The sequence below is a fragment of the Myzus persicae genome, unplaced genomic scaffold (genome assembly GCF_001856785.1).
Source record: "Myzus persicae strain clone G006 unplaced genomic scaffold, MPER_G0061.0, whole genome shotgun sequence".
NCBI lineage: Eukaryota > Metazoa > Arthropoda > Insecta > Hemiptera > Aphididae > Myzus > Myzus persicae.
In genome coordinates, this window is record NW_019100836.1 from 318,751 (window position 1) to 346,103 (window position 27,353).

At 27.4% G+C, this 27,353-nt stretch overlaps 2 protein-coding genes across 2 annotated transcripts; both read left to right on the top strand.

Moving 5' to 3' along the window:
• Positions 1-2,630: 2,630 nt before the first annotated feature.
• On the top strand, positions 2,631-7,987 carry LOC111026379 (G patch domain-containing protein 1). Its single transcript, XM_022304457.1, has 9 exons — positions 2,631-2,847; positions 4,404-4,618; positions 4,689-4,837; positions 4,919-5,264; positions 5,529-5,745; positions 5,815-5,982; positions 6,049-6,283; positions 6,346-6,526; positions 7,145-7,987. Exons 1-9 carry the CDS (start codon positions 2,778-2,780, stop codon positions 7,706-7,708), a joined length of 2,145 nt encoding a protein of 714 aa, XP_022160149.1. The 5' UTR covers positions 2,631-2,777; the 3' UTR covers positions 7,709-7,987.
• Positions 7,988-17,638: 9,651 nt separating this feature from the next.
• LOC111026377 (transmembrane 9 superfamily member 2) lies at positions 17,639-27,282 on the top strand. Its single transcript, XM_022304456.1, has 15 exons — positions 17,639-17,755; positions 18,677-18,744; positions 20,975-21,068; positions 22,010-22,145; positions 22,341-22,465; positions 22,609-22,738; positions 22,984-23,117; positions 23,293-23,469; positions 23,637-23,781; positions 23,851-24,028; positions 24,454-24,613; positions 25,288-25,439; positions 25,639-25,750; positions 25,807-25,978; positions 26,470-27,282. The coding sequence occupies exons 1-15, from the start codon at positions 17,639-17,641 to the stop codon at positions 26,535-26,537; spliced, it is 1,968 nt and encodes a 655-aa protein (XP_022160148.1). The 3' UTR covers positions 26,538-27,282.
• Positions 27,283-27,353: the final 71 nt, after the last annotated feature.

A 27,353-nucleotide genomic window follows, 5' to 3' on the forward strand; every position in this document is an offset into this window, starting at 1 on the left:
CAGTGGCGCACAGAAGTATTTTGAGAGCACATGCAACTAACAAAAGTGACCCACCCACCCACCCATTTTTTATTTAAAAAAACGTTCTTTTGAACTGTTACTAATTGTTCACTTATACTTTATCTAGGTACCTATAACCATAGGCGTCTATACCTACCCACCCACCCACCTACCCCCCATGAGAGCACATGCAGTGCACCCCTTGCTAACCTATCTGGGCGCCACTGAACTATACTATATTAACCACGCAGCTGCTCCCTTAAAAATGTATAATTATGGCTATGCTGCTTGACTAGTGATAAGTGATAAATTGGCCCATACTGAAAATAATTCGTATATACCCCACTGGGTCATAGGTATTGGGTAGCCTTAGCCACATGTCCATTGCCCACATAGATAGTTCGTAGGCACTATAAAATAAAATAATCATTTACGGCACACCCAGTTGCAAGTTACGTACATACTTGCTTTAGTTTTTGCCTATACAAAACTTCTTAAATGTATAGTATAGACAAGATATATATAGACAAGTATCTACTTACAAAATAAATGATAAAAATTGCAGTAGAACCTCATTAATTCGGACTAATTGGGGCTCTAGGTTGTCCGAAATAATGAAAGTCCGGATTAAACAAAATAATCAAAAATCGTAAATTATAAATTCAAAAAAAAATGCATCATCAAGTGATTGATCTAGTGGCAACCGCATTCTTTTTACATTTGTTTCTTTTTCTACATTAAACTTCAAAACAAATTTTCTTATATCATCTTTTTATACTTCGTTTTCGTGTTTATTTTAATCTACGGCTACGGCACAAACTAGCGTAATTTACGTATTATAAACGGCTGACCGGATTAACGAAGTCCGGACTAATGAGGTTTTACTGTAATAATATAATATAATTCATACGTCTGATAAGGCTTGTGCTTGCAGATGATATTTCTTTGTTTTAGATTCTGATCTTTGATTTCTGAAATCTGAATGTATTTTTGTTTCAACTTATTTGAACTTTAGAGAAGCAATGGTAGGGGGAATTAAAAATTGTGAGTTTTCAGTACCTACTTTACTTTAATTGGGAAAACATAACAAAAATAAACTGAAAAACGACAATATCTACTCAGTACTCAATAAAAGTTTTCGAAAAAATTGGTAACATTTTTCTATTTAGTTCAGCAAAAATAATAATAGCAGACTTGATATTATTTAAAGTTTGAAGTTAAAATTTTTAATTCTGTATTAAGTTCCTTCAAATACATAAAAAAATTAATTTTTGTACAATATTTCCATTCACCAGAAGACCTAAAGTTAAATATTTTATATCAATTAATAAATAAAAAATACATACTATTTTAAATATGTGGGTTATAAAATATTTTTGGTTAACCAATAGTTTCCTTAAATGTAATATTAGATATTTTAAACTTATACTCAATAATTATTCCCTCATTATTTTATTTTATTTTTGTGAAACTGTTCTAACAAATTAAACTTCAAATTATCCTTTTCTTACAATTTTTAATGCTAAAAACAGTAAAGCAGAAAGGGGAAAAAATGCTTGGTGTTGTAGTGTTGTTAATAAAGTCTAACAAGGTAGGATAATATAATAAATGTTAATATAAAATGGTTTAATCAAAAAAAAGTTACAACAAACTTTTGTTCAACACCTGTGAAATAAAAAAACAGTTCTAATAAACTTTTGTGCTGCTCTACAGATAGCAGCTCAACAATTTTTAAATATTCTATCTTCGAAAGTAGAGCCCAACAAACTCAGAAACATGGTTTGAGTGGAATATAAAAGTTATAACAAATTGTTGTATTTTCATTGTGAAGATAAGTAGCAGTGTAAAAGTTAAAAATTTCTAATGTTGAAAAAAGTCTAATAACCTTTAAAAGTTGACCAACAATCTTTAACAAATTTGCTACCAATACTGTTTTCAATGTTAACTGCTATTCTTGTGCTGTTAAGTTCACAAGTATGTTATTATTTCTTATGAAAAACATTGTTGAATGAGCCTAAAAGATGCTTAAATGCTCCAACGACCTCTGAAGTAGCAGTGCACAGTTCTGGCAAATACTATAAATAACTATTATTTATAGTCATAAGTATTAAATTTGATTTTACATTAAAGAATGCATTGTTATTCAATGACTATTCAATGCATAATATGGCATGATAAAGTAAAGTTTTGTTAATAATGAGATTCAATGTTCTTTACACAGTACATCATACTATATTATGTATACTCAGTAGTCAGTAATCAGTAAGTCTATGTCAGGATGTTAGGTAGATAGGTATCCATTATAATTATTAATTATTAAATCTTCTATGCTAATTGCTAATATAGTTAAAAACACACCTATTATGACTGACGTAGTCACGTAGATATGTGGACAGTAAGTACTAGTTACTTACAATTACATACAGTTACTTACAATTATAAGCAATATTAAATTTAAAAATTATATAATAATATATATAATATACAAATAATTATTATATATTTATGTTAATTTTACAATGCTCGTGAGAAACGTAAGTCGTAAATCGAAAGCACGTAATTATTTCGCATTTTTATCAGCTGGAAAACTGCTTGTTGTTGATATTGTTCTTATCTCATTACTATCAAACAAGCGTTTTCACCGTACATTTATTATTTACATGGTACGGCATGTTGGCACGTTTCTTCATATTATTTAGTGTTTGGGGTGCTAAACAGTTGACAAAACTCAACGTTAGTTTCAAGTAAATTATATAGTTAAATTTACAAGCTTCAACATGTCCACGGACGATGATGACGACGACGAATACATCATGCACGGGAAATTGTTGGATCCCATACACGAAGGTGAGTAACTAAAGTGTTATACTATTCATAGATGAATTTGAATAATTTTGTACTTTTAACTGTTCAAAGCAGTACTCTGATGAATAGTATGTGCTTAAAAGTAATATTACATTTTACTATATCAATAGTCTCAACTTACCTATCAATGCTAGTGGCTACATTTACCAATTATTTTTGTTTAACAAATCTACTAATGGGTAAACTTACCTCAATCCAAGTATTTTAAGATGAATATTTCTTTTTATATATGGCTGTTGTTATCAGGGCCGGTGAAAGCTATGGGCGACCTGGGCGACTGCCCAGGGCATCAGCACAGAAGGGGCACCAAACTGAAAATTATGTTTATTTAAATTATCTTTTAATAGGCATTAACAATCTGTACAATTTTAAATATTAATTATCTAATGTCGTTTTAATTGAAGATGCATCTGTAATTGTTTCATATTTGTATAATGTAAGAATAAAACAGTGTATCGATATTCGATACCTCTGGTTTTGATGTAAAAATAATACATAGAACTATGGATCATGGAAGCATACCACCGCATTTGTGTGGGTCAATAAAATGTATAGATGGTCGTAATAATTATTTTCATAATATATTCAGCGATTTATAAATAAATTTAAAAAACTAGACGATTACACCTAGATTTGTTAGAAAAACCGCTGCGGTAAAACCCATTCGAACCTTTCGGCAAAAATAACGCAGTCTAGCGTAAATCAAAAAGACACAATTATTTATTGTTTTCGAATTTATTGTTCTTAAATTTATGATACATACTAATTTTATTTAACTTATTATTAAAAAATTTAATTTTACTACTACTCAAACTAGGCGGGTGGGGGGCTTGTTAAGGGCGCCAAAACATGGTTTCGTCCAGGCCTCCAATACTTCTTGCGCCGGCCCTGGTTGTTATAGTAGTAATTTTCTATCAAACATTACTGTGTATATTACTAATATACAAGAAGTAGGTATGTCTTTTAATATGTGACGAGATGGATGTTATCATGTTGTTAGTTGTAGAATGCATACAAAAATAAGAATTGAATTTTCAATACGCATAAAACTATGTACTCAATATTAATTTGTTGTATAATTACCAGATATGATATTTAATTTCATCTAAATGAAAATCTATTCAATTTAGTATTGAGTAACTTTCTTGTGTTTAATATGAGTTTGTTTTAAATTAATTGCTTAATTTCAATGTCTTTGTAATCAGGCATTAAAACAAAGGAGGAATATTTTTAGGTGCACAACTCCACCCCAAAATGTTATAATTTATAAAGTTTTTTTATGTGGACAATCGACGGACGACCAATGTGGTTAGATAATGTTACAGTAAACACGACTACACAATCTTACATATTCATTATATTGTATTGTTTATTCTTGACTCCTGCCTCAAGTACATCATTTAAATAACTAAACAGATTTCAATTAAATTATTTTCTTTTAAATCATAGGTAGGAATTTTTAGTATAAAATATTGATAATATGATTAGTCATCCAAAAATATTGGTTTGATCATTCATTTTTTAATTTTTTTTGTTAGATGAGGTTGTTAAAAGAAAAGATGCAGAACAACAGTTTGTTAAAGACGAAAATGGGAGACGAAGATTTCATGGAGCATTTACAGGCGGTTTTTCTGCTGGATTTTATAATACTGTTGGTTCGTTAGAAGGATGGACACCGAGTACATTTAAATCATCAAGAGACTCAAAATCTACACTTAAGTCACAAAATGCTTATGATTTTATGGATGAAGAGGTATATTAATCTATTTTTGATCTCACCTTACATATGTTTTTAATATTATTTTATAATTCTTTATTATTAGGATAAAAAGGACTTGGGAATTGATGCATCAAGTTTAAAAATCAAAGCAGAATATAGTGATCATTCTTCAAGAAAACGTCAACTTCCTATAGTTAATACTGGCCCTATTCCTGGTAAACCCGTGCTTGGAGAAATTCTAAAACCAATTAAGTAAGTACTACTTTTTAAAATTAGTATCGTGTTTATAATTGGTATATTATATTAATTAATATTTGTATTATATTATTAAAGAGATACATGGGGTGTTGAATTACTGAAAAGTATGGGCTGGAAGCCAGGTCAAGGAGTTGGTCCTCAACTTACCCAACGGGAAAAATTGCGTGCTAAAAAAGAATTGGAAAATGTTGGGATGAAATTTAGCGTTAATACTAAGTATGATGATGACGATGATGATGAAGTAAATGAATTATTAGAGAACATTAAAGTTTCACCTTATGAATATGAATCTGTAGCCATTAAACCAAAGTTTGATACTTTTGGACTTGGTTATGAGGGTCTCAAGACAACTAATGTTTCAGTAAAATCTGAGAACAAGTACAGTAAGCTCACTGTTGGAGGAAAATCTATTCATGGACAAGTAATTATTATTTGCATTAACAAATTTCTAATGCTCAGGTTACTTTTTAAATATGTTGCCTAGTTTATTATTATATTGATTATACTACAAAATATAGAGTTTAATTATTAAGAAAACAATTAATTTTAAAGTACATTCTATTCTTTATAAAGTTTGAGAAAATCAATACAAATTAAAAGCGTTCGTGTCTGATAATAGTGTATTCTATTAGTTTGTTACATTTTTAATTTATACGGTTAAAAATATATTTTCATTTAAACTTAGGCTTTTGGAGTCGGTGCTTATGAAGATGACGATGATGATATTTATGCCGCTGAAGATATGTCAAATTATGATTTTAGTTTGGAAGAAAAGTCTCAAAAATCAAAAAATAAATCAAAAACTAACAACTTGAATTCTGAATGTATTGACGGTTTTGTTGAAGATGAAAGTAAACATGGGTTGTTTGAAGATCTTCCGCCTCCTATACAAATTCCTCCTGGTAATCTATTTTTATTACTTTCTTCTCAAATTTTTGAATTTTTCAAAACTATAAATTCATTTTTTTCAGAATGGCGTCCCCATGGAATGTTTGATCGAATAGTAGGACAATGTCCTCCTGATTTTTTCAGTCAATCATTTAATCCTACAAATGTTTCTTATACCAATGTGAATACTAGACAACGAGAAATGAAAAAACCCGAACCACCTCCATCCGTTGAAGAATTTATTAAAAAAGGTAATTTATAAGATCCATTTTCTAGAATTTAAAATATCAAATGAGTAATACTATAATTTTGTATAGAAGTTCCTAGTTTATTATCAGATATAATATCTGATCGATTTACAAGAGCAGAATTACCGGATGATTCTACCAATGCTTTAATACCAGTTATTCGTACTACTGATCCAACATTAGAAAGACTCAAAAACTATGCCAGCAAACAAATGTATGGTTTTTGGACTCGTAAAACTGAACCCTGGGTTCCTGAAAAACTACTTTGCAAAAGATTTAATATTCCTGTGCCAAAACAGTCTATGTAATATTTATTCATTGTGTAGTTGAATTTATAAAACAATACTAAAAAATGTGTTCTTATAGGGTAAATTATACAGAAGATGGTAAGAAGCATGGAGAGTGCAGTCTCTTTAATTCTCTAGAATTTTCTACAAATGAACCTATATCAACGTATGAAACTAAAATTCCAAATAATTTACCATTGGCTATAAATAATGTTAAATCAGTTAACGATACATCATTAAGTCTAAAAGAAATTGTTACGGTATGTTCAAATTTTGTTTTATTATTTATTTTTAACAACATATACCTAACAATAATTTGTATTCACCAATATTACGCTCATTTTAAATCCCCAAGTAATATTTTTAAACATTCATAATATTCCGAGAGAAAATTTTTTTAATTGAATAGATCTGAAATATAATTTTTTAGTAATCGGAGAATGAAAATGTTTTTTTCTGTTATTGCTAATATAATTAGAATATTGATAATTAAGTTGTTCGCTTTTTTCAATAAAAACAATCTAAAACCTATAGAATTTACTTAAGTTGTATAGTTACAACTTAATTGGTTTATTTTTGTATTCTAAAAGCCTGCTTAAAGTGGTTTCTTACGTAGGTGCTTTAGGTAAAGCAAGTTCTGCATATTAATACAACTGCTTAATTAATGTGCCAATATTTATATTGATTTAACTTAATATTAATTAAATAATTAAATATAATAATGGTAAATACTAAACATCTATATTTAATCATAACTTTTTACTTTTTTTGTTCTACTGAAACTAATATAATTGTTTATTACTTGACTAATATTTAAGTCTCAATAATTAAAAAACTGCTCCCCAAAATGCAATGTTTCAATATTATTTTTTTTTCAGGAAAAAGTTAATGATGTAGTAGAATGTCCAAAACCAAGTGTTGACTTTTTCAAAGATATATTTTTGGATGATAGTGATGATGAAACTTTAACTGTTCAAAATTCATCAAAAAGTGAAGAAGTATCTACAAATTCTAATGAAAAACAATTACATTCCGCCAACATTTCCATCAAAAAAGAAAATATGGTAGAATCTAATGTCCAGAGTTCCACAACGTTCAATCTGTTTCCTCCCAAAGGAATTTTTGCTAATCTTAATTTTGGTGATTTATTTGATACACCAAATAAAACTAATGAAATTGGAAATGAAAGCAAAAATGCACACAGCAGTAAAAATCACACTTTTGATATAAATAAATCATATGGTCCACTCTTGCCAGATCAAAATGACTTAAATTCAAGTTTGGTCAAAACTAAGTGTATTGAAAATTTGTTTATTGAAGATGATTGGGTGGAAAAAACAGGATCTCCCAATAATTCTTCAAATAGTAAAAATAAACACAGTAAACATAAGAAACACAAACATAAACATAAGTCAAAGAAGAAATCTCATAAGCATAAATGATTATCTGATGTTTAATTTTTAACTTGAATTTTATTACAATTAATTCGGATTGGTCCTGTTTCTATTTTTTAATGTCCACTTGTGTTATTACATTATGTAATACAAATTGTAATTCATAGTATTATCACACTACATTGATATTCATTAGAATTTATTTTAATTTTGACAATCGTCTTAATTATTGTGATATGCCTGTATTAAGTTATTACACCATTTAGAATGTTTTACAATTATTTTTGTGGAATGAGTTTAATATAATATATTATGTATAGTACACAGTATTGTATTTATAATTTAACCATAACAGATTATAAAACATGTAACATCATTCATTTTTAATTATAAATGTATAAAATTACTAATCAGAGGACATGTATCCTGCTGTTTACCTCCACAACAACTACAGATAAATAATTAATATGATGATTATTTCAAATGTAAGCTTACCATTGGTGTTCATTCTAACAACCTGAAATTGTGATAACTATTCGCATGAAAGTTAAGGTTTGTAGGTGGGGCAAGTGGTTCTTAATTGAACTTTGGGCATTCAGAAATGTTTTAAGAATATTCTAAGCTCTACTTCTATAAATAAAATATATTATCATTATATTATTTAAAGGGGCAACAAATTATTATTTTAGCAATTATACTTTATATTGAACTATTCATTAAAGTGTAAAAACCATACTTAAAATGTTCTCCTTTTTATTACTATAATAATAATGATTATTATTAGATATACAGTGTGATCATGATTTAAGGTATCACTAAATATTTAGGCCGGATGAACTTGTATTGAAATTAATTTTGGGAGAAACATAGGGGGTACTGAAATATTTGGTGAAATTCTCATTTTTAACACTTATGGTGTGTGCATGCGCAGTTAAAAATGTAATTTTTTAATAGTAACACCTATTTTTAGCACGTGGCTTGGATTGACTGAATTTTTCCAGGTTAGTTTTACTTTTAATACTTGACTCAAAGTTCAAAATTGAATGAATGACAGCCATTATTCAATTTTGAAAAAAAAAGTTTAATTTACCTGTGTAATTTATTAATTTTAGGTTCATGAGTACAATTTTATTTTTTTTCATTAAATTTTATAATTATTATGAATATAATTATTATTATTGTTATTATTAAGAGTAGTAATAGAAATAGTACTGAATATTGTTATTATTTCTATTAACGCAATAAAATAAACACCAACATTAAAAAAATATAATTACCTAATATTTAAATGTTTAACATTTTTATTCATGATTTGATCACCACAAATTAATTTTAAAAACTAAAAACTGTTGTCCTAAAGGAGGTAAAGATTTTTGCATAGAAATTATAACATTTAATGAAAAAAAATAAAATTACATACATGAACCTAAAGTTAGTAAACACAGGTTATTTAAATTTTTTTTAAAAATTGCTTAATGGCTATCATTCATTCAATTTTGAACTTAGAGCCAAGTATTATGAGTAAAATTGACTTGAAAAAATTGGGTCAATCCAATTTATGTGCTACAAATAGGTGTTACCATTAAAAAAATACATTTTATATTACTCATATGTGCACACCATAAGTGTTAAAAATTTAAAAATTTCATCAAATATGTATTTGAGTACAACCTATGTTCCCCACAAAATTAAGTTCATCCAGCTGAAATATTTAGTGTTACCTTAAATCATGATCACACTGTATATATTAGAAGAAGTCTAACCAAATCACAGATAGGTAAGTTAGATCATAGACCTTATACTACTAGACAAGTAATGTGTAACAGAATTATTGGTGCGATAAAGCATTTTGTACTATCTCAGTGATGTAGGCTGTCTTGAGTTCTTAAAAGGACGCTACACTAGCATTTGTTGTCTCCGTCTTACAAGTGTATTACATAGAAAATGCTGGGCTCAGCAGAACACGTTTAGCTCTATTAGCTTACTAATAAGAGTGAATTAACCTCTTACAAAATTTAAAGGTAAGATTATTATCTAGAGCATTTCAGAGACTTTTTATTATATTTTAATTTAAAAGAGAGTTATGAGTAGGGCAGTGGTACCTCTAAAAAATCACCAAATATGCACTAAAATGCACAAAATATGCTTTTTAAAATTATTATGCATATTATAATGCATTAAAAAATAAGATTATTTGTATGAATATATATTTTATTTAAGTATTTTGATGTCTGCAACTGACGTCCCCGTGGCCCCTATTGATAATATCTTAATCTTATGCAGTGAATAATATCCGTACATAAATAAAATTAATCTTATCGCCAATCCTCTAGACTTGTCTAGGAAAAACATGCGTGTGGGAACTATCAATACTTAACAACCATATTAGTATGATCAAAATTTTAAATAATTTTAAATTCAACATTATTTTGGACTTAGGTTATATATTAAATATTTAAATTAGATAAAAACGTCTACGATAAAAATATTGATACAATGATAAAATATTGAAAATATGCATCTTAACGTATAGAATCGAAGAAATATGAACTAAAACTAAAACCAAAAAAAAACTTGAAATATGCATTTATATGCAAAGTAAAATTTCAAAACTAGATTTGGTTCGGCATGAAACGTATTCGTTTCTTACTCAGCTATTTTGTGATCGTGCAAAACAAAAATGCTATATAGTATGCTACAAGTAATCTGCCTTGGTTATGAGTATTTTAAGATGAACAAACAATTTTGTCTTGACGACAAAATACAATAATCGATATATCTCATATATATGTTACCGACTAGGTACCGTATTACTATTACCAATATTACCTCACACTACTCCATAACTCAGTACTCAACCGAAATTCGCCCTCTATCTTTTTGCTGCTTTCCAAACACCTATTGACTATTACTTGTCTAGTACTAAGTTCTATGGAGTTACGATTGTTTTTCCTAAATGATTCGTCCGACGTTGCAGTGACGTTGCAGTGACGTTATGGAAATCATGCGGAGGTCGATCAGAAACACATGTAACAGGAGTGTATGCTGTGATCGTGATAGCCGCCGAACTAGTGGCTAAAGTTGCCGCCGCGGTCGCAATCAATATATTGCACCAACGACGCCGCCGCCGCCGCCGCTAAAGAGATCGAAAAACTGTAGCGACTAGTGCGTAAAACCCTGGTACACGGGAGTCCATAATTTATATCCAGTATTCCTTTAAACAAGCAGTACCTCTACCTAGGAATCAAAATGTTGGGAAAATTAGTCTTTTGATTTCTTTGTTTTCATCTTGAAATCATTGTTTTTACTTTTTACTCACCTTTTCTGTATATGCTATTCTTAGACATCTTTTATTTTAAAGTTTTTTTTGTACTTTGTCAATTATTTTCACTTGTTTTGGTTTTTAAGGAGATACTTAATTTTTATTATACTGCATTTTTATCTTACGCAATCTTATATTAGAAGAAAAATGAACTTTAAAAAAGGCAGTATCTACATAAAGAAATATACATTCAGCCTCCAGTATCTGATTGTAATAATTTATAACAAAAATAATAACAGCACCGAGGTTACATATTATGTGGTTAAATAATGGTTTTAGTTATTACCACGAATTAAGATACCAATGTTACATCATTTTCTATACATCAATGTGTTTGTACTCAATTCATTTACGAACACTTGAAATTTGAAATTTTAGATTCTAAGCGGAGCAATGAATCTATTGATTTTACAATGATGTCGATGTGTGTTTATTTGTTTTGGTTTTTGTTGTTTCTCTAATAATTTTCCATCTACTCACTGCCTGTATTAATATTATATAATAGAATATTTGTAATAATTTTAATTTATTCCGTGATAAAGAATAATTATTATTTATTACTACACAGTACATACTAATATTATAATTAAAAACAGGACTTGAAATCGTTTCTATTCTATCGATAACATATTTTGTTAAAAGTAATTTAATCTAATAAATTATAAGTATTTTCAAAATTGAATTGTTTTCTCATATTATTATTTATGTTCAACATTTATATTGAAATCGATAATTCATACCGAAATATAATCGTTCTATAATAAATTTGGGTATTATACAAATCAATTTAAAATTTGAAATTCAACAATAGCCTACATTCAATATTGTATTGTTTATAAGTAGGTAATCAGAAATAAATAATATTTTGTTTTCTTCAGTACGATCCTATTCTAATTCATTGGTATTATATAAGTATGCGAACTGCGTACAAGGTAGTTCCCGCATTTGCAAACATTGAACGCGAGTCGCAACACCGAATTTGACTCACAGCAGTGATAAGACAAGTTCTTTATAATTTAATGCTAAGTATGCAATTTGATAATTTTTATGAACTTAATACAAAACTATACTATACTCACTGACATGCGTAATCCGCGTAACTACTATCTATTGTAAATCGGGACATAGGGCTTTAAGTTAAGGGAATTTGGGATTGAACTTTTGACATTTTTTGATAACAAAATAAGGTATAGAGACATGATATTTTGTTCATTTGTTGTCAATGTGTGAGATACTAAGGTGGGTATTGCCCTGTTACCATAATATTTTCATAATTTTTATAAATCTTTAAGTATGTAGTAAGAGGTAAATAGGTAACTGATGGATATATTTGTTATTTGCTTAATATCATAATGATTAGATATTTTTTTTTATAAATAATTTAATAATATTTATTATTATTAATATTATAAAAAAGTTTATTTTATATTATTATATGTTTCTCTTATTTTCCTATCATATTTTGAGTACTTGTTTTCGTAAATAATTATATTTTTACTTTAAAAGAACAAAAACAAACTGTTCGGCAGTTCGGCTCAGTTGGAGTACATCACTGTTTTCAAAAGTAACCAAAAAAAAGAAAAGCCGCGAAATGGTTTGACTCATTTGGTGATATGATGAGCGTTTTAAACGTTATTATTTGGCTAAAAATCAGAATATTAGTAACAGGAACACATGCAGCTGTGGTAACTTTCGAATGGGTTGACGCCGTCAACGTTAAAACCGAAGAATGAGTAGCGCAAGTCCAAGCGGCCCTGGTACCACGGAGTCAGTTTCGACTTCATTTCGACGAAATTTATACCACTGAATCGTGATCGAATTCCGTCAATGAAAATTGTCTAAGTGGTGCCGAACAATATTTTAAAATGAGGCGGGCAAGTAAAAAGTTATACAAACCACCACACCCGTTTACAAAACAAACTCTTGGGAGGCTCCCCCCCCCCCATACAACATTCTAAAATATTCCATACGACCGTGCATTCAAGACCAATATTTAAACTCCTATTAATTATACACTGTTCTTTGACGTGCCTTGACCAATTTGTATTATTCCTGGTATCGCTTTTTCAACTGCAACCGCCCACACTTTTTTTGAATTATGGATCAAACTAATTTAAATTACAATTTTTTAACAGCAATATTTAGTGGCGCAAGTGTCTAATTAGCCCAACGTTTTGAGGCGGCTGAAGCCCTGAATACATTTTCCTAAAAAGTAACCGGATAGGGCATTGTCCCCCTCCTCTATTCATTGGACATTGCTATTTATATTACAAACAATTATTATTTTTACTCTAGTTTGATTTTTAAATTTTTAATATATTATTTGTTATTACTGATGAAAGTATTCACAATTAGTTGAATGTTTTACTTAACAAATATAAAGTCAGATTATGAAATGTACCTATGTACCTATTTACTAAGTTTTTAAAAAGGTTTATATTTTATAGGTACCTAGTACGAGCAGTACCTACTACCTACATTCTACATAGAAGTTTCAACTTTGAATGAATATGGGCTGTAATTCGAGATATCCGCAATGAAATACTCAAATACGTCAATATAAAACTTGACAAAAAAATATTAAATACACTTAGATACAACAGAACTTCAAGCAAATAGAAATTACAAAATGTCTCATATCTTATGAACAGAGTTCGGAGTGAAGCAAAAAAGTACTAAAAATCCCAAAAAAAACACAAAAAATGTATACTAGGTAAAAGGTGCATATTAAAATTGCTTTATTACTTATTATTTAATATATGCGGATATAAATATAGCTATTACGCCTATAACATGTTACAGCTTTACATTCTTTACATTCTAAATCATAGACATATTAGTATATATATATATATATATATATATATATACAGGGTACGGCGTAATGGACTCCCATATTTCAAATAATCATTAGCACGTAATCAAACTGATTAGACTAATGAGGTTTATTTCTCTTGATTATGTTAGTAATAAGGTTTTTAGTCGTCACCATACCGTAGTTCGGTGAACAACGTGGTTTCGTTATCTATGCATTTTTTAAAAACGCCGAATATGTGACTGCGACACAGACAACATTTCGGCATTTCGCACTCGGTTCGGTTTGAATCCAAACGAAATTGTTCCTGATCGGAAAAGATTTTTAATTTGGTATGAAACTTAAAATCCACCTAGAACAATTGAAGAACTAAATGAGGATATTCGTCAAGAAATTTAGTAAATTCCATTCCATATACTGACAAGAGTGATGGAAAACTTTCGAGAACTGCTCCATATGTGCGTCGGTCGTCAAGGCGATCATTTAAAATCATTTAAAATCATCCTTAAAAAATAATTTGAAAAAAACCTAATATAATAAAGTTTTTAAAATAAAATGTTTTTTTCTATATCTTAAATGGTTTTTTTTAAATTCACCTCAGAAATGTGGGTGTCCATTATGCCACACCCTGTATATATGATCCAAATTCAAATTACATACACAAAAATAGAATACAAATAAAAATTTGCATGAAAAATAAATGTGATACATATTTAAAATTCAATGACGACAGTTAGTTGACGGCAATGACGAATCATTGGACTGGGCCATCGGGAAATCGTGAAATTCCCGATGGACCAAGTACCTACTAACTATAGTCTATGGGCCGACGGGGCTGCAGCGTACTCTACCGAACTCAACGACTATAGCCCGTTGCAACCTAACAGAAATTATGTAGAGACGGGTTTTTTTTCGTGTCAGTATTTCGTATTTTTATCTCATAATTATTTGTCATTATTCTATTTTTATATTTTTCACTAATCGAATAATTACATTTTACCTTATACCTATTGTTATTATTTTGTTGCAATTCAAAAACTAATAATCGTAGATACTTGAATTTACACTAAAAGTTTATTTTATCTTTTTCTATACTTGAAAAATTTATCGTATTGAAAACATAGAAATTATTTTGTAGTTAGAAATGTATAAAATGTTCAATTTTTATAACTAAAATAATATTTAATAATTTAATATTATATATATATAGACATATATTAAATCAAGGTTCCACTTAAGAGGACGCTACACTAACATATTATGTTGTCTCCGTCTTATAAGTGCATACCTATGCCATACAACATTTTACGCACAACAGATCAGGTTTAACTCTGTTGGTTTAAAAATTAGAGTGAATTGACCTCTTTAAAGATGAGATTATAATCTAGGCTTATCATAAGTTTTTATTATATTTACATTTAAAAACGAGTTATTTGTAGTTTAAGATGTACAAACAATTTACAAATTTTTAATATTCATAACTTATTGTTCAAATTTTTAAACAATCAGAGCTAAACGTGATCTGCTGATCTTAAAATTTGCTATATTACGTACAAATGTAGTTTTTTTAAATAGTTATTATTTTAAATACAAATTTGGACAAAATTACATATAAAAACCAAAAATAACAATTTTAGTTATTCGGTTTTAATTGAATAATATTATTCGTCTGTACTTGAAATTTTTAGAGTAGGTATATCAATATATTATTATATTTTATACACACAATGACATTTTCAAATTCAATTTTTTTTTTTTACTATTAAATACTAATACTTAAATAATAGTAAAATAAATTACTTACGATTTATGACAAAACTAAATGTAGACATCCACAATGAAAAGCAATAGAAACACATGTCCAAAAAATGTATTATTTAAAAATATATAGAGACCCACTAAAAATATGATCTCGACCCACTGTTTAGGAACCTCTGCTCTAGTCTCCTAAGTACAGCAGACCGTTATCCATATTACCCTTTATTTTTTCTATCATCAAAATTTGGTTGATAAAAATGCTCCGATGTTCGAAATCAGCATCTTTAATATTATAGAAAAATGAATCTAGTACTAACTTGTGCATTCGGGAGGCCAAAATTGAAAATTGTTAGTAATTTTTGAAAGTGTTGGGTAAAACAAAAAAACAAAAATGAAGAGAAAATGATAATTTTTAAGCAAAACCAAATTTAAAAATTGATATTATTTTTTTTCTGGTGTAACTAATATATCATAATTATAAACCAGATGCTTGAAATTTTCAAAAAATATTTATACTAGTATTTTCTATGCATGGTAACATTTTTGAAATATTTTGTCATTTTTTGAGAATATTTTTTTAACGTGTTCGCTCTGAATTAATTTTTCGTATACAATGGCCTATAAATTATCTTTGAATTCAAATTTAACAAATCCTGAGAATGACATATTCGAACTGTACAGCAGATATATTTGATCACTTTTTAACTTTGTTGTTTGCACTTCCGCACCTTGACAAAGGACAATCATAATAAAATATGGCAATTATAAAACTAAGAAAGAAAATAAGCAATATATTTAACATAATATTATAATTTAAAACATTTTTGTCGTTGGTGGGTGTGGGGGGGGGGGGGTGTAGGTCAGGGTTTTAATTTTGGTGAACAAATTATTTTGACTTCTCTACATTTGTATCCACATAAACAAAAACGTAAGACTGTAAATTATATAAAATAATTACAAACTACAAAGACTAAATTAAATTATTAAAATGTCATTAATATTTTAGAAAGGGTATCGTCTAGATTTTTAGGTAACGTCGAGTAATCCTAAACATACGTAGGTTTTGAGGGGAAGTAATGCTAACGCGGTCCCCCCTCTGGTCCTCGATACCACACAAAAAAAAAAAACATATGTAGGTAATAACTATTATCGGTCTAACGTTAATTAATTAGGTATAATTGTTTTTAAAAATTACAAATCCATTTAAAGCGATTTTTTGTAAAATGGAGCCCGGATCAAAATAGTCCTGTTGCTCTTCCTTCTCTGAAAGATTAAATACCAAAACATTTAAGCAAATAAAAATAAAGAAATAATAATCTGTCGGTTACACAGCGGTTACAAAAACACAGAATAATTATTTATTATGACTATTTATTGTGTGACAAAATTATTATATTATTAGGGCCCTATAACAGTGCCTTAATATTACTAATTAAACTAATGAATTACGTATACTATTGTATTTGTATATGTGGCCATTGTAGTCAACAACGGAACTAATTAATGTTAATGAATAATATGTGAAGTGGAATTTACCTATTGGCTATTACCTATTATTCACACCCACTGTATTGACAAAAAAAATATTAAATTAAAATTAAAAATATAAAAATAATGTTTAGTTTATACTTTTATAATTATACCTATTATCTACCTAGTATGTTTTATTTACCTATTTCTACCTACATACATATTATTACATTCAATATAATTATTAATTTTGTGCACGACTAATAATAATAATGTGACGTGTGATTCGTGCGATTATCGATTTGGCATTTTGGCCGCCGACAAAATGTCACGGCCATTGATTCGACCATTTGTCGCTGGTGTTGATGCGCTTGCGTGTATAGCGTAAATGGAGACGTAAATTCTATGGGCGGCCGTACAGTAATAATTGTGCTCGACGTGCCGTCGTCCTGCGCTGTGCGTGTGATAACAACAACCGACCTTATCAATTTTTTTCGGACAACGTTGCGTTTCCAGAGGAATTCCTTAGCATCCACGCACTGGGGCCGGCACTCGCGCTTGTTACGCAGTTTTCTGCGACTTCTTCTGATCGTTTGTCGTAAGCCGTTTGGAAATGAATTCTGCGTCGATCGTATGGTTCTTGGGACTCTGTTCCACTTACGTTTCGGCATTCTATTTGCCTGGCTTGGCGCCCGTAAACTATTGCAAGGAATCAGCTACGTCATGCACGGTAAATATTTTTCCCTATCACCATTGATCCACCGGGGGCGAGCACACAATTGACTACCACCCCCTTCAATCACCAATCAGTTTCTGTTAAACTATTTATGTTCAGCCAAATATCGGTAGACTTCCAGCTCGTTGCGATAGATTTTCCTACCCTAGACTCATAAGAAAAATGGACATGATTCAAACTACAGCATTATTTAAATGCATGTTAAGTCCCCCTTAGCTATTATGATATTTAACAAATGTACGAGATTAAATCTTTTCCAATAATGTGTACTGAGTACACGGTCCTTGGTCAACCAGTATATTTTATTATGCACTGTTGTAACAGTGACCACTCAGGTGGTATACCTCTGTAATCAGTATTAGTATGAATTTATTTTTAATCTACCATGTATAAGATACTACAATATTATCCACATACTATCGACATTATTTTTGAGCTAACATTTCCGATTTAAATTGTAAATAATCTATATTATTCGTTAAATTAGTTATATTGAACTATGTGACTACCTATATTATTCATATGTTATCATGTGTGAAATTCTATTTACCAACATTTTATATCTTTATTCCTTGGACATTCCTAAGTCTTGAGTGTTTAAATAAAATAACTAAAAGGAATAAATGGCATAATTCTAGTTAAGTTCCCATACAATTTTTCAATTTTTATAATTCCTTATAGTTTTTGATGAAAAAAGTTATGGTACTATCAGTATTTGTCAATCGGACTTAGTTTTGAAGTTTAGTGAATTAAAGTATTAAAATATATTATTAAACCAGTAGGTAACGCAGGCTACAAAAATATTGTCATCTATTCATGTTTAAAAATTAGGTATTATATTTTAGGTACACAGGATTTTTTTTTTTATATTGTCATTGTATTCTTATATAAATATTTGTTATGTATTTGTTTTAGAATAAGATTGAGTTCTTCGTAAATCGACTCAATTCTGATGAATCAGTGATACCATACGAATACCATTAGTAAGTCAATGAACATTGTTATTTGTTAAAAATTTAAATATTTTTATTTTTACTAAAATTATTAAAACCTTTTCTTTTAATGGTTTATCATTATATGTATATAAATTATTAATGAATTCCTACAATATTGTCAAAACAAATTGTGAGCCACTGCCTTATTATTACCTATCTATTTAAAATAAAATATTTATCTGAGAAATTGATGAATATTTGAATATTTTAGAATCTATTGAGCTTAAACATATTCAACGTCTCCAACTTATTAATATGTCATGTCCAGTTTTCCTGTAGAGCTACTGGTTTTATGCAACCGACACGCTTACAATAAAAAGCATCTAAAAATAACCGATATTAAAACCTAACATGCAATTTTGATTTTTATATTTATTATTTTATTCACAATAGTATCCTTAAATTTGAAAGATTTATAATATAAGCCACATTTATAGAATAACATTGAAATATAATACGGATAAATAATACTTAAAATTGTCAGTGGCCTGACGAACAAGAATTGTTGTGAATTTAGATGCATAAATGCCATACCTACATAAAGTAAAAACTAACAAGGACGTTTAAATGTATAATCTCATCACCGGTGTTGAATTACTTACGCCTGTGATAAGGCATACAATATGTTAGTTAAAATATTAACTAAGTATATTAAAATACTAATCTAAATTTAAATCCAATCTTACAATTATTAACCTAGTTATTAATCATTTTTATTAGTTTGTCTTCAAAAAAATTACTAATCTTGAAATAGATAGATCTAGTAAGTCTGGTAAAATAATTAAACTATCAGTATGAAACAATTATTATAATTTAACAGTTAGTTACTAATTAATTAAATTTATTGTGAGTTATGACCTTTATTTGTGATTAATAACTTGCTTAAGATTTTAAATTAAACTATTTCTATGGACATTTTATTAAAAAATAATTTAGTAAATTATCTACTATGTCATTATATGTTTTTATATAAATTTCAAAAAATATATTCTCATAAAGCTATCATACCTACATAACATATTAAACTATCATTAGCAATAGATATATTTTTATACAATTAATTTTGTGTACATTTTTGTACTGCGATTTATTTAAAAATCCAAATCTATTTTTTTCAGGTCTTTATAATATTATACCATGATAGCTATCTTAAGGTCAATATTTGTTGACCTGATAAAATATATACTACAAATTTTCATTCAATAATATGCCAACTGTATTCAAAAGTTTTATAACTACTAACACAGCCTATTAAAATTACAGTTAAACAACATATAAAAAAGTTATTTGCATTACTGATAAATATTATAGCATATTTTGTTGTAACAAAAGTATTTTATACATATTACATATTATTAAAGTTATAAATTATGATTTCATAGTGTGTTATTTTGAAGTCATACACTATTATTTATCATGTTTTATTTTTGTTATTTTTATGTTGACAAATATTGATTTAGTTAATTTTAATGTAAACAACTTTTTATGCAAATAAAACAGAATTAAAAGTATGATGCATGCATTCATCTCTGCAGTAACATCAAAAATTTCAATTGTTAGATTAGATAACTTATTATTATTAAAAAAACTTTGAATTTTTACTTTAAGTTTTTAAACAAACAACTTAAGTAATAACTTTATAATTTATAAGTTTTATAATTTAAATCACTAAAAATATTTAAGATTTTAAGTTTCAAATAACTACTACCTGTTAATTTTAATATTTTTAATATTAATTTTATAATACTTTTTCAATAATTTGTCAAAGTAAAAACTACCTTTTTTCATTTTTATTAACATATCCTACCAGTCGATAGTTTTAAAAACAACTGTGCAATGTGCGTATAAATAACTTTTGTTTCTCATTTTTATATTTTGTATTAATTATAATATTTTTTGTATTCATGAATATCTTATCAGAAGTTACCTCTTTCATATAAAATATATTGCATTTTCTCACTAAATATTTTGAAACAAAAATCAGAATTTTAAGAGCAAGATAGGCTGAAAAGTCAGATTTATAAATAGCATGCAGCATTACAGCTCTGCATTAAATGATTCGTAAAAAGACAAGTACCAATAAGTGACAATAGAAAACAATACAAAAATTAATAGAATAATTTTGAATTCTGTTGTTGATTTCTATTAAATGTTACATAGAATAAGTTATTTTATTTTAGTTTTAATAATTGTAATGATTTTTTAAATTTATTTTTAGCTTTGACTTTTGTACAACCGATGAAAGTAAATCTCCAACTGAAAATCTTGGGCAAGTTTTATTTGGTGAAAGAATTAGACCTTCTGGATACAATGTAAGTTTTTAAATTATCATTTTATAATATTAATTGCTTAATAATTTATTATATTCTATTGAATATAAGGAAATTGATTTAATATATATAGTATGTGTGTAAAACTGATCTTCATTGTCTCAAATTCTGATGAAAATGATTTGTGAGTTTATGAAAATCATTATTACATAAATGTTATACAGTATAAAGAGGACTTCTTTTAGTTATCAATGTTTGAGTTATCAATATTATATTACAGTATATTGCATACTGATTCCCTACCATAAGGCATAAACAGTATTAGGTATATAAGTAATTGATCACAGATTCAGAGTACCATCCACAATAGTTTTTTAAATACAAAATATAATTTATCTTTTAATTTTTTATTAATCTGTTCTGTTGGTTTTAGATATTATCAGAACTTAGAACTATAATTGTCATACTGTGGTTTAGTTACATATTTTTTTACTTCAGTCATACCAAAGTACGACTGGACGTGCAATTTTAAAATTATTATGCACATAACATAATTCGATTAAAATAAATCCCATGTAATTTTATCTAGTTGTAACAAATTTGTAACAACTGTTCTAATTTTTCTTCATGTTTATCCAACAAGTCAAAAAGATATTATTATTAAAATTGGTCAATGATGGATGGAGTTTTGTATATGGATTGAAATATGGAAAATATTATTAATTTTAAACAGAAATTTGATATTAAAAAAATGTTTTTATAAATGGTAGTAAAACTACTATTGGTCTTAATGTGGGGTTGCTTGTATATATTTTGTTTCTTTATTATTTTATTAATATATTCAATATTTTATTGAGATCGATAATAGTTCTTTTGTACCATCAATGATATAAATAAATTGTGTTTCATAAAAAATAATTAATTATTTTACTAATAATATTTAAAAATATGGACTTATACATATTTTATTAATTTATCCACAGGTATCATTTTTAAACAATGAGGATTGTAAAGTACTTTGTACTAAACGTTATATCCCTAATGACTCAATTAGTAACATGAAGCTATTTGTACTTAAGCGAGGAATGAGTTTAAATTATCAACATCATTTTATCGTCGGTAGGTGTAATTTTACTCGTTTTATATAAGGTGGTAAAACTAAATTATTAATATTTACTTATGTACCTACCAAAATTTCAAATCTTTAATTCTTCTAACTTTTCTATGATAATACAAATTACACTAAAATAATTATTTTGTCTTATGAAATTAATTATATTATTATATTATAATTTTTTTTTATTAACATTTTAGATAATATGCCAGTCACTTGGTGTTATGATTTAGAAGATGGCCAGCAGTATTGTAGTACAGGATTTCCAATGGGTTGTTATAAACCAGCCAACCATGATAATAATTTATGTGCAACTATTCTGAGAGTAAGACCTATAATAAACTAAATAATTACTATTAATAAATATTTTCAAAGTAAATTATAAATAGTTTCTTAGTTTCACAATTCTTTAATTGAGTTTGGTTAACATGTTATTGTGTACTGTTAATACAATTTTTATTGTTACAGGTTGTTCCGCAAGCACTAAAGCCAAATACTTATTATATTTTTAATCATTTAGAATTTACTATTACTTATCACAGTGGAAAGCATGAAGAATGGGGATCATCATTCAGTTCAGAAGGGGGCAGAATCATTGGTGTGTCAACAATTATTTTAAGATTATTATATGCATATTTTATCCAATGGTTTCATTTAGATCATATATAAATATCTTTTTACCCAATAATCTAATTATTTTATTCTCATATACTATGCGCGGTTAAATGAAATCAAAAAATATTTTAACATAAAGTTATTATATGACTTAAATAAATCCTTTTGATTGGAGCATATTAAATATCTATATTAATGTATTAATCAGTATTTATTTATGTTTTAAAGCTGTTAAAGTGAGACCAAAGAGTATACAACATAAATTTCCAGTCACTAGTTGTAATACAGGATTCATGGAAATCCCAGCTGATAAAATAAATACTCCATTGAATATAACATATTCCTATTCTATTCAATTTGAGGTTAGTATGAAGTATCAATTGTATACTTAATATTTATTCAAGAAATATATTACCATTCAAACTAATTGCTCAAATTCAAAAAATTTATATTTTAGTCAAGATAACAAATATATTTCTTTAAATTGTCCTATGTTTTATTATTTTAAGTTAAATTTTGAATTTCATTAAATTATAGATGAACAATACTGTTAAATGGTCTTCACGCTGGGATTATATTTTGGACTCTGTGCCACCTACCAATATTCAATGGTTCAGCATCCTAAATTCTTTAATGATAGTAATTTTCTTATCTGGGATGGTAGCAATGATTATTCTGCGTACATTGCATAAAGATATTGCTAGATATAATCAGGTAAAGTCAAATTTGATCATGTTAAATCCTTATACTAAATTCACCATTATTGGTTATCACTAGGATGTTTACAACCTACATTTTGGATTGCAGATTGTATATAATTTAATATACAATATAATTTGAATTAAATGTGCTCAATATTAATTTATACTGAATTCCTTTAGATTGATGCTGGTGACGATATTAAGGAAGAGTTTGGTTGGAAACTAGTTCATGGGGATGTTTTTCGTCCTCCAAGAAGAGGAATGTTGCTTGCAGTTTTTGTTGGCTCTGGAGTACAAGTTTTGTGCATGACTGTTGTAACTCTAGGTAATATACAATTTAATTGTAATTTTTGTTTCTCCTTTTAAAAATTGTATTATTATGATGGTGTTTCAGCATTTGCTTGTTTGGGTTTTCTATCTCCAGCAAATCGAGGTTCACTTATGACTTGTTCTTTAATATTATTTGTATGCCTTGGGACACCTGCTGGTTATGTATCATCAAGAATTTATAAGAGTTTTGGTGGTGAGAAGTGGAAGACCAATATAATACTGACTTCAATGTTTTGTCCTGGGTAAGATTAAAAATAATACAAAACTACACATAACTTGGATGTCTATTGAAAACCAGTTGAATTAAATTATGTTAATAAGAAATAAGAATCCATGTTTAGTATTTAAATTAGTCGATATTGTAGTATTACTTTTATTATCATGTTAATATTTGTCACTTTTAATTTAAGTGTGTATTATTTTAAATAACTAACCTTTTAATTTTAGCCTTCTGGTTATTAGTTGAATTATATTTTGTATCTGTGTTCAATTTTGACACACGGACAATATACGCAGTATAATTAACATTTTTCTGTTGAAAATTGAAAGAAAAATGCTGAAGCTTATGCAAAACTTGTTATGTTATCTATAGTTTGAGGGTTTGGGAGTTAATTAAATAAAGAAATTTACTGCTTTATTATAATTGTATATTTTTTTTTTCTTATAGAGTGGTCTTCTGTTTATTTTTCATAATGAATTTGGTTTTATGGGCCAAAGAAAGTTCTGCTGCCATACCATTTTCTACATTATTTGTTTTGTTGGTTTTATGGTTTTGTGTATCTGTACCACTTACATTTGTTGGTGCATTATTTGGCTTCCGTAAACGAGTGAGTATTTTTTCATGTAATTTGATATATATAGATCTTATGAATAAACAGTACATCACACATATACTTATATCAAAAAAATAAAAATATGATAAAATTGAAAATGTATACACATTTAAACAGGGATGGCAAATATATAATATCATGCTTGGCACAAGGGACATTTTTGATGGTACCCTTAAGCCTTTTGTTTGTCCACATATAATTATAGATTTTTAGGGAACATGTATACATAATATCAGCAAAACTGAATTATCAATTGTACTAATAAGTATTAATAATCCACTGTATGGGCCATAAAAATATGGGGAAGATTCTAGCCCCACTGAAGACGCTAGAATCATCCGCACGTTTTCGTGGTCTGCATTATATATTTCACAACAGCCTTGACAGATTTTTTTATCTTTATTGTTTATATTTTGTACTGGGGCGTTAATCGTGAAGTATGCGGTCCTTCATGCAAGTTAATTTTTAATTTGTTCTTGATTGTGTATTGGGGGAGAGTATGGAAGTGTGACAAAAAATATACCAGCATAAATGTATAGGTAATGAATAAAGGCAATATTTTTTTATTTAATTTATATCCAATTGATGTTATAAAAAATTAATGCATTTTAAATCTATGATAGATTGTTTTAAGTAATATTCAATTTTAAACATAAATGTGATTTTAGCCTATTGAACATCCTGTAAGAACAAATCAAATCCCACGTCAAATTCCAGAACAAACCATTTATACACAACCATTCCCAGGAATTATTATGGGTGGAGTCTTACCTTTTGGCTGCATATTTATTCAACTTTATTTTATTCTCAACTCTTTGTGGTAAGTTTAACTATAGTAAAATTGATTATGAGAACTTATGACTTGATTTAAGTCATGTAGTGTTTATTTAACTTAAAAATATGAAATAGTATTAATATTTGATTATTTTATGCTATTTTGGGAAAGTTGAAAAAAAAATTAATTTGATGAGTTCAAAATAATATTTATTATATTGCTAATGTAATTTATTTAATTTCAGGTCCAACCAAATGTATTATATGTTTGGATTTTTATTCCTCGTGTTTATTATTCTAATAATAACATGTTCAGAAACTACTGTTCTTTTATGCTATTTCCATTTATGTGCTGAAGTAAGTTAGGTGTATACAAGTGTTTAAGAATTTTTTAATAAAATTATCTTTTACAGGATTATCATTGGTGGTGGAGGAGTTTTTTGACCAGTGCTTTTACATCATTTTATCTATTTCTGTATTGCGTTCACTATTTCAAAACTAGACTTAATATTGAAGGTGTTGCTTCAACTTTCCTTTATTTTGGATACACATTCATAATGGTGTTCTTATTCTTCTTAATGACTGGTAAGTTAACAATGTTCAAACATTTAAAGTTTTTTGTTTTGTAAAATTAAAACTTAATTGGAGTGAAAAATGTTCCTTATTATATAAACTCTTATTCAAACTTCAACTGTGTGATGTATGTTATCCAAACACCAGCATCATATTTGTGTGCATGGTTTTGGGCAAATCATTTTCCTCAGGTTGAATACATTCTTACTAGGTCTTAAGTAGTTCCTATTTTTTGATTAAGTTAACAACATTAAGTTAGTTTTTTGGAATCTTGATATAATTTACATACATATTAAATATTAATAATTGTTAATAATTTATACATAATCAAACTATGATTTTTTTCTATCTTTAAATAGTATCAATTTATGCTGTGCCTAATAAATTAATTGAAATAATTTATTAGTTAAACACCTAACCTACACATATACCAACCATTATTTTGGACAATAGTTTATGATCAAATTTTTATATTCATTCTAATAAATTGAAAATATTTTCAGGTACAATTGGATTTTTTGCAACATTTTGGTTTGTTCGAAAAATATATAGCGTTGTCAAAGTGGATTAATTTAAAATCTTTTCTCTTCTTTTTCATTTAGTTGGTAATTTAATTTTTACTACTATATATTCATTATTATTATTTTATTATATTTTGTACCATAAAACTATATTTGAGTCATCAAAAATGCCTTTTGTGTAAATAATAAATATATTAATCAACATATTTTATAGTTTTAAATATTTAAGGTATATCAAATATTCACATGGTAGATAAATATAATCATACAATTTGGGTTAACCAAATTATTTTAGCAATTACTTCTATTAGATAATTATTTTGGAAAATAACTCCTATTGTTTTTGTCTTATGTAGTTTGTATTAATGCACAACTTTTAGTTTTATCATTATTGCAGTATATATTAAGTACATAAAAAACAATAATATATGATACAACTATTACTTTTGTGTATTACATAACTTTAACTTAATTTTATTTTATCATAATTTCCATTAAAAATATATTTAAAATGGACTATTACACAGTAATCTATTTTTAATCCAAAGTCTATGCATAAGGCATAAATTATAGCTTATAAGTTATAACAGACATTTCAATATTGTTTAATTCACTTGATATATTTATTGGGACCTAAAATATTAAAATCATAGTACTACTAATTGTATTTAATCATTTATTAAGGTGACAATGTAAATTTAAATTATTAAAGAAGTATTTAATTTGCTTCAACTTGAAATGTAATGTCTTGAATTTTAATTGTTGGATTTTTAATATTGTAGAATTTAGGATACTAAGATTTAAATTTTGAATCTAATTGTTTCCTTTAAATTATTACAATGAACTAAATACCATTTATTTGTGTA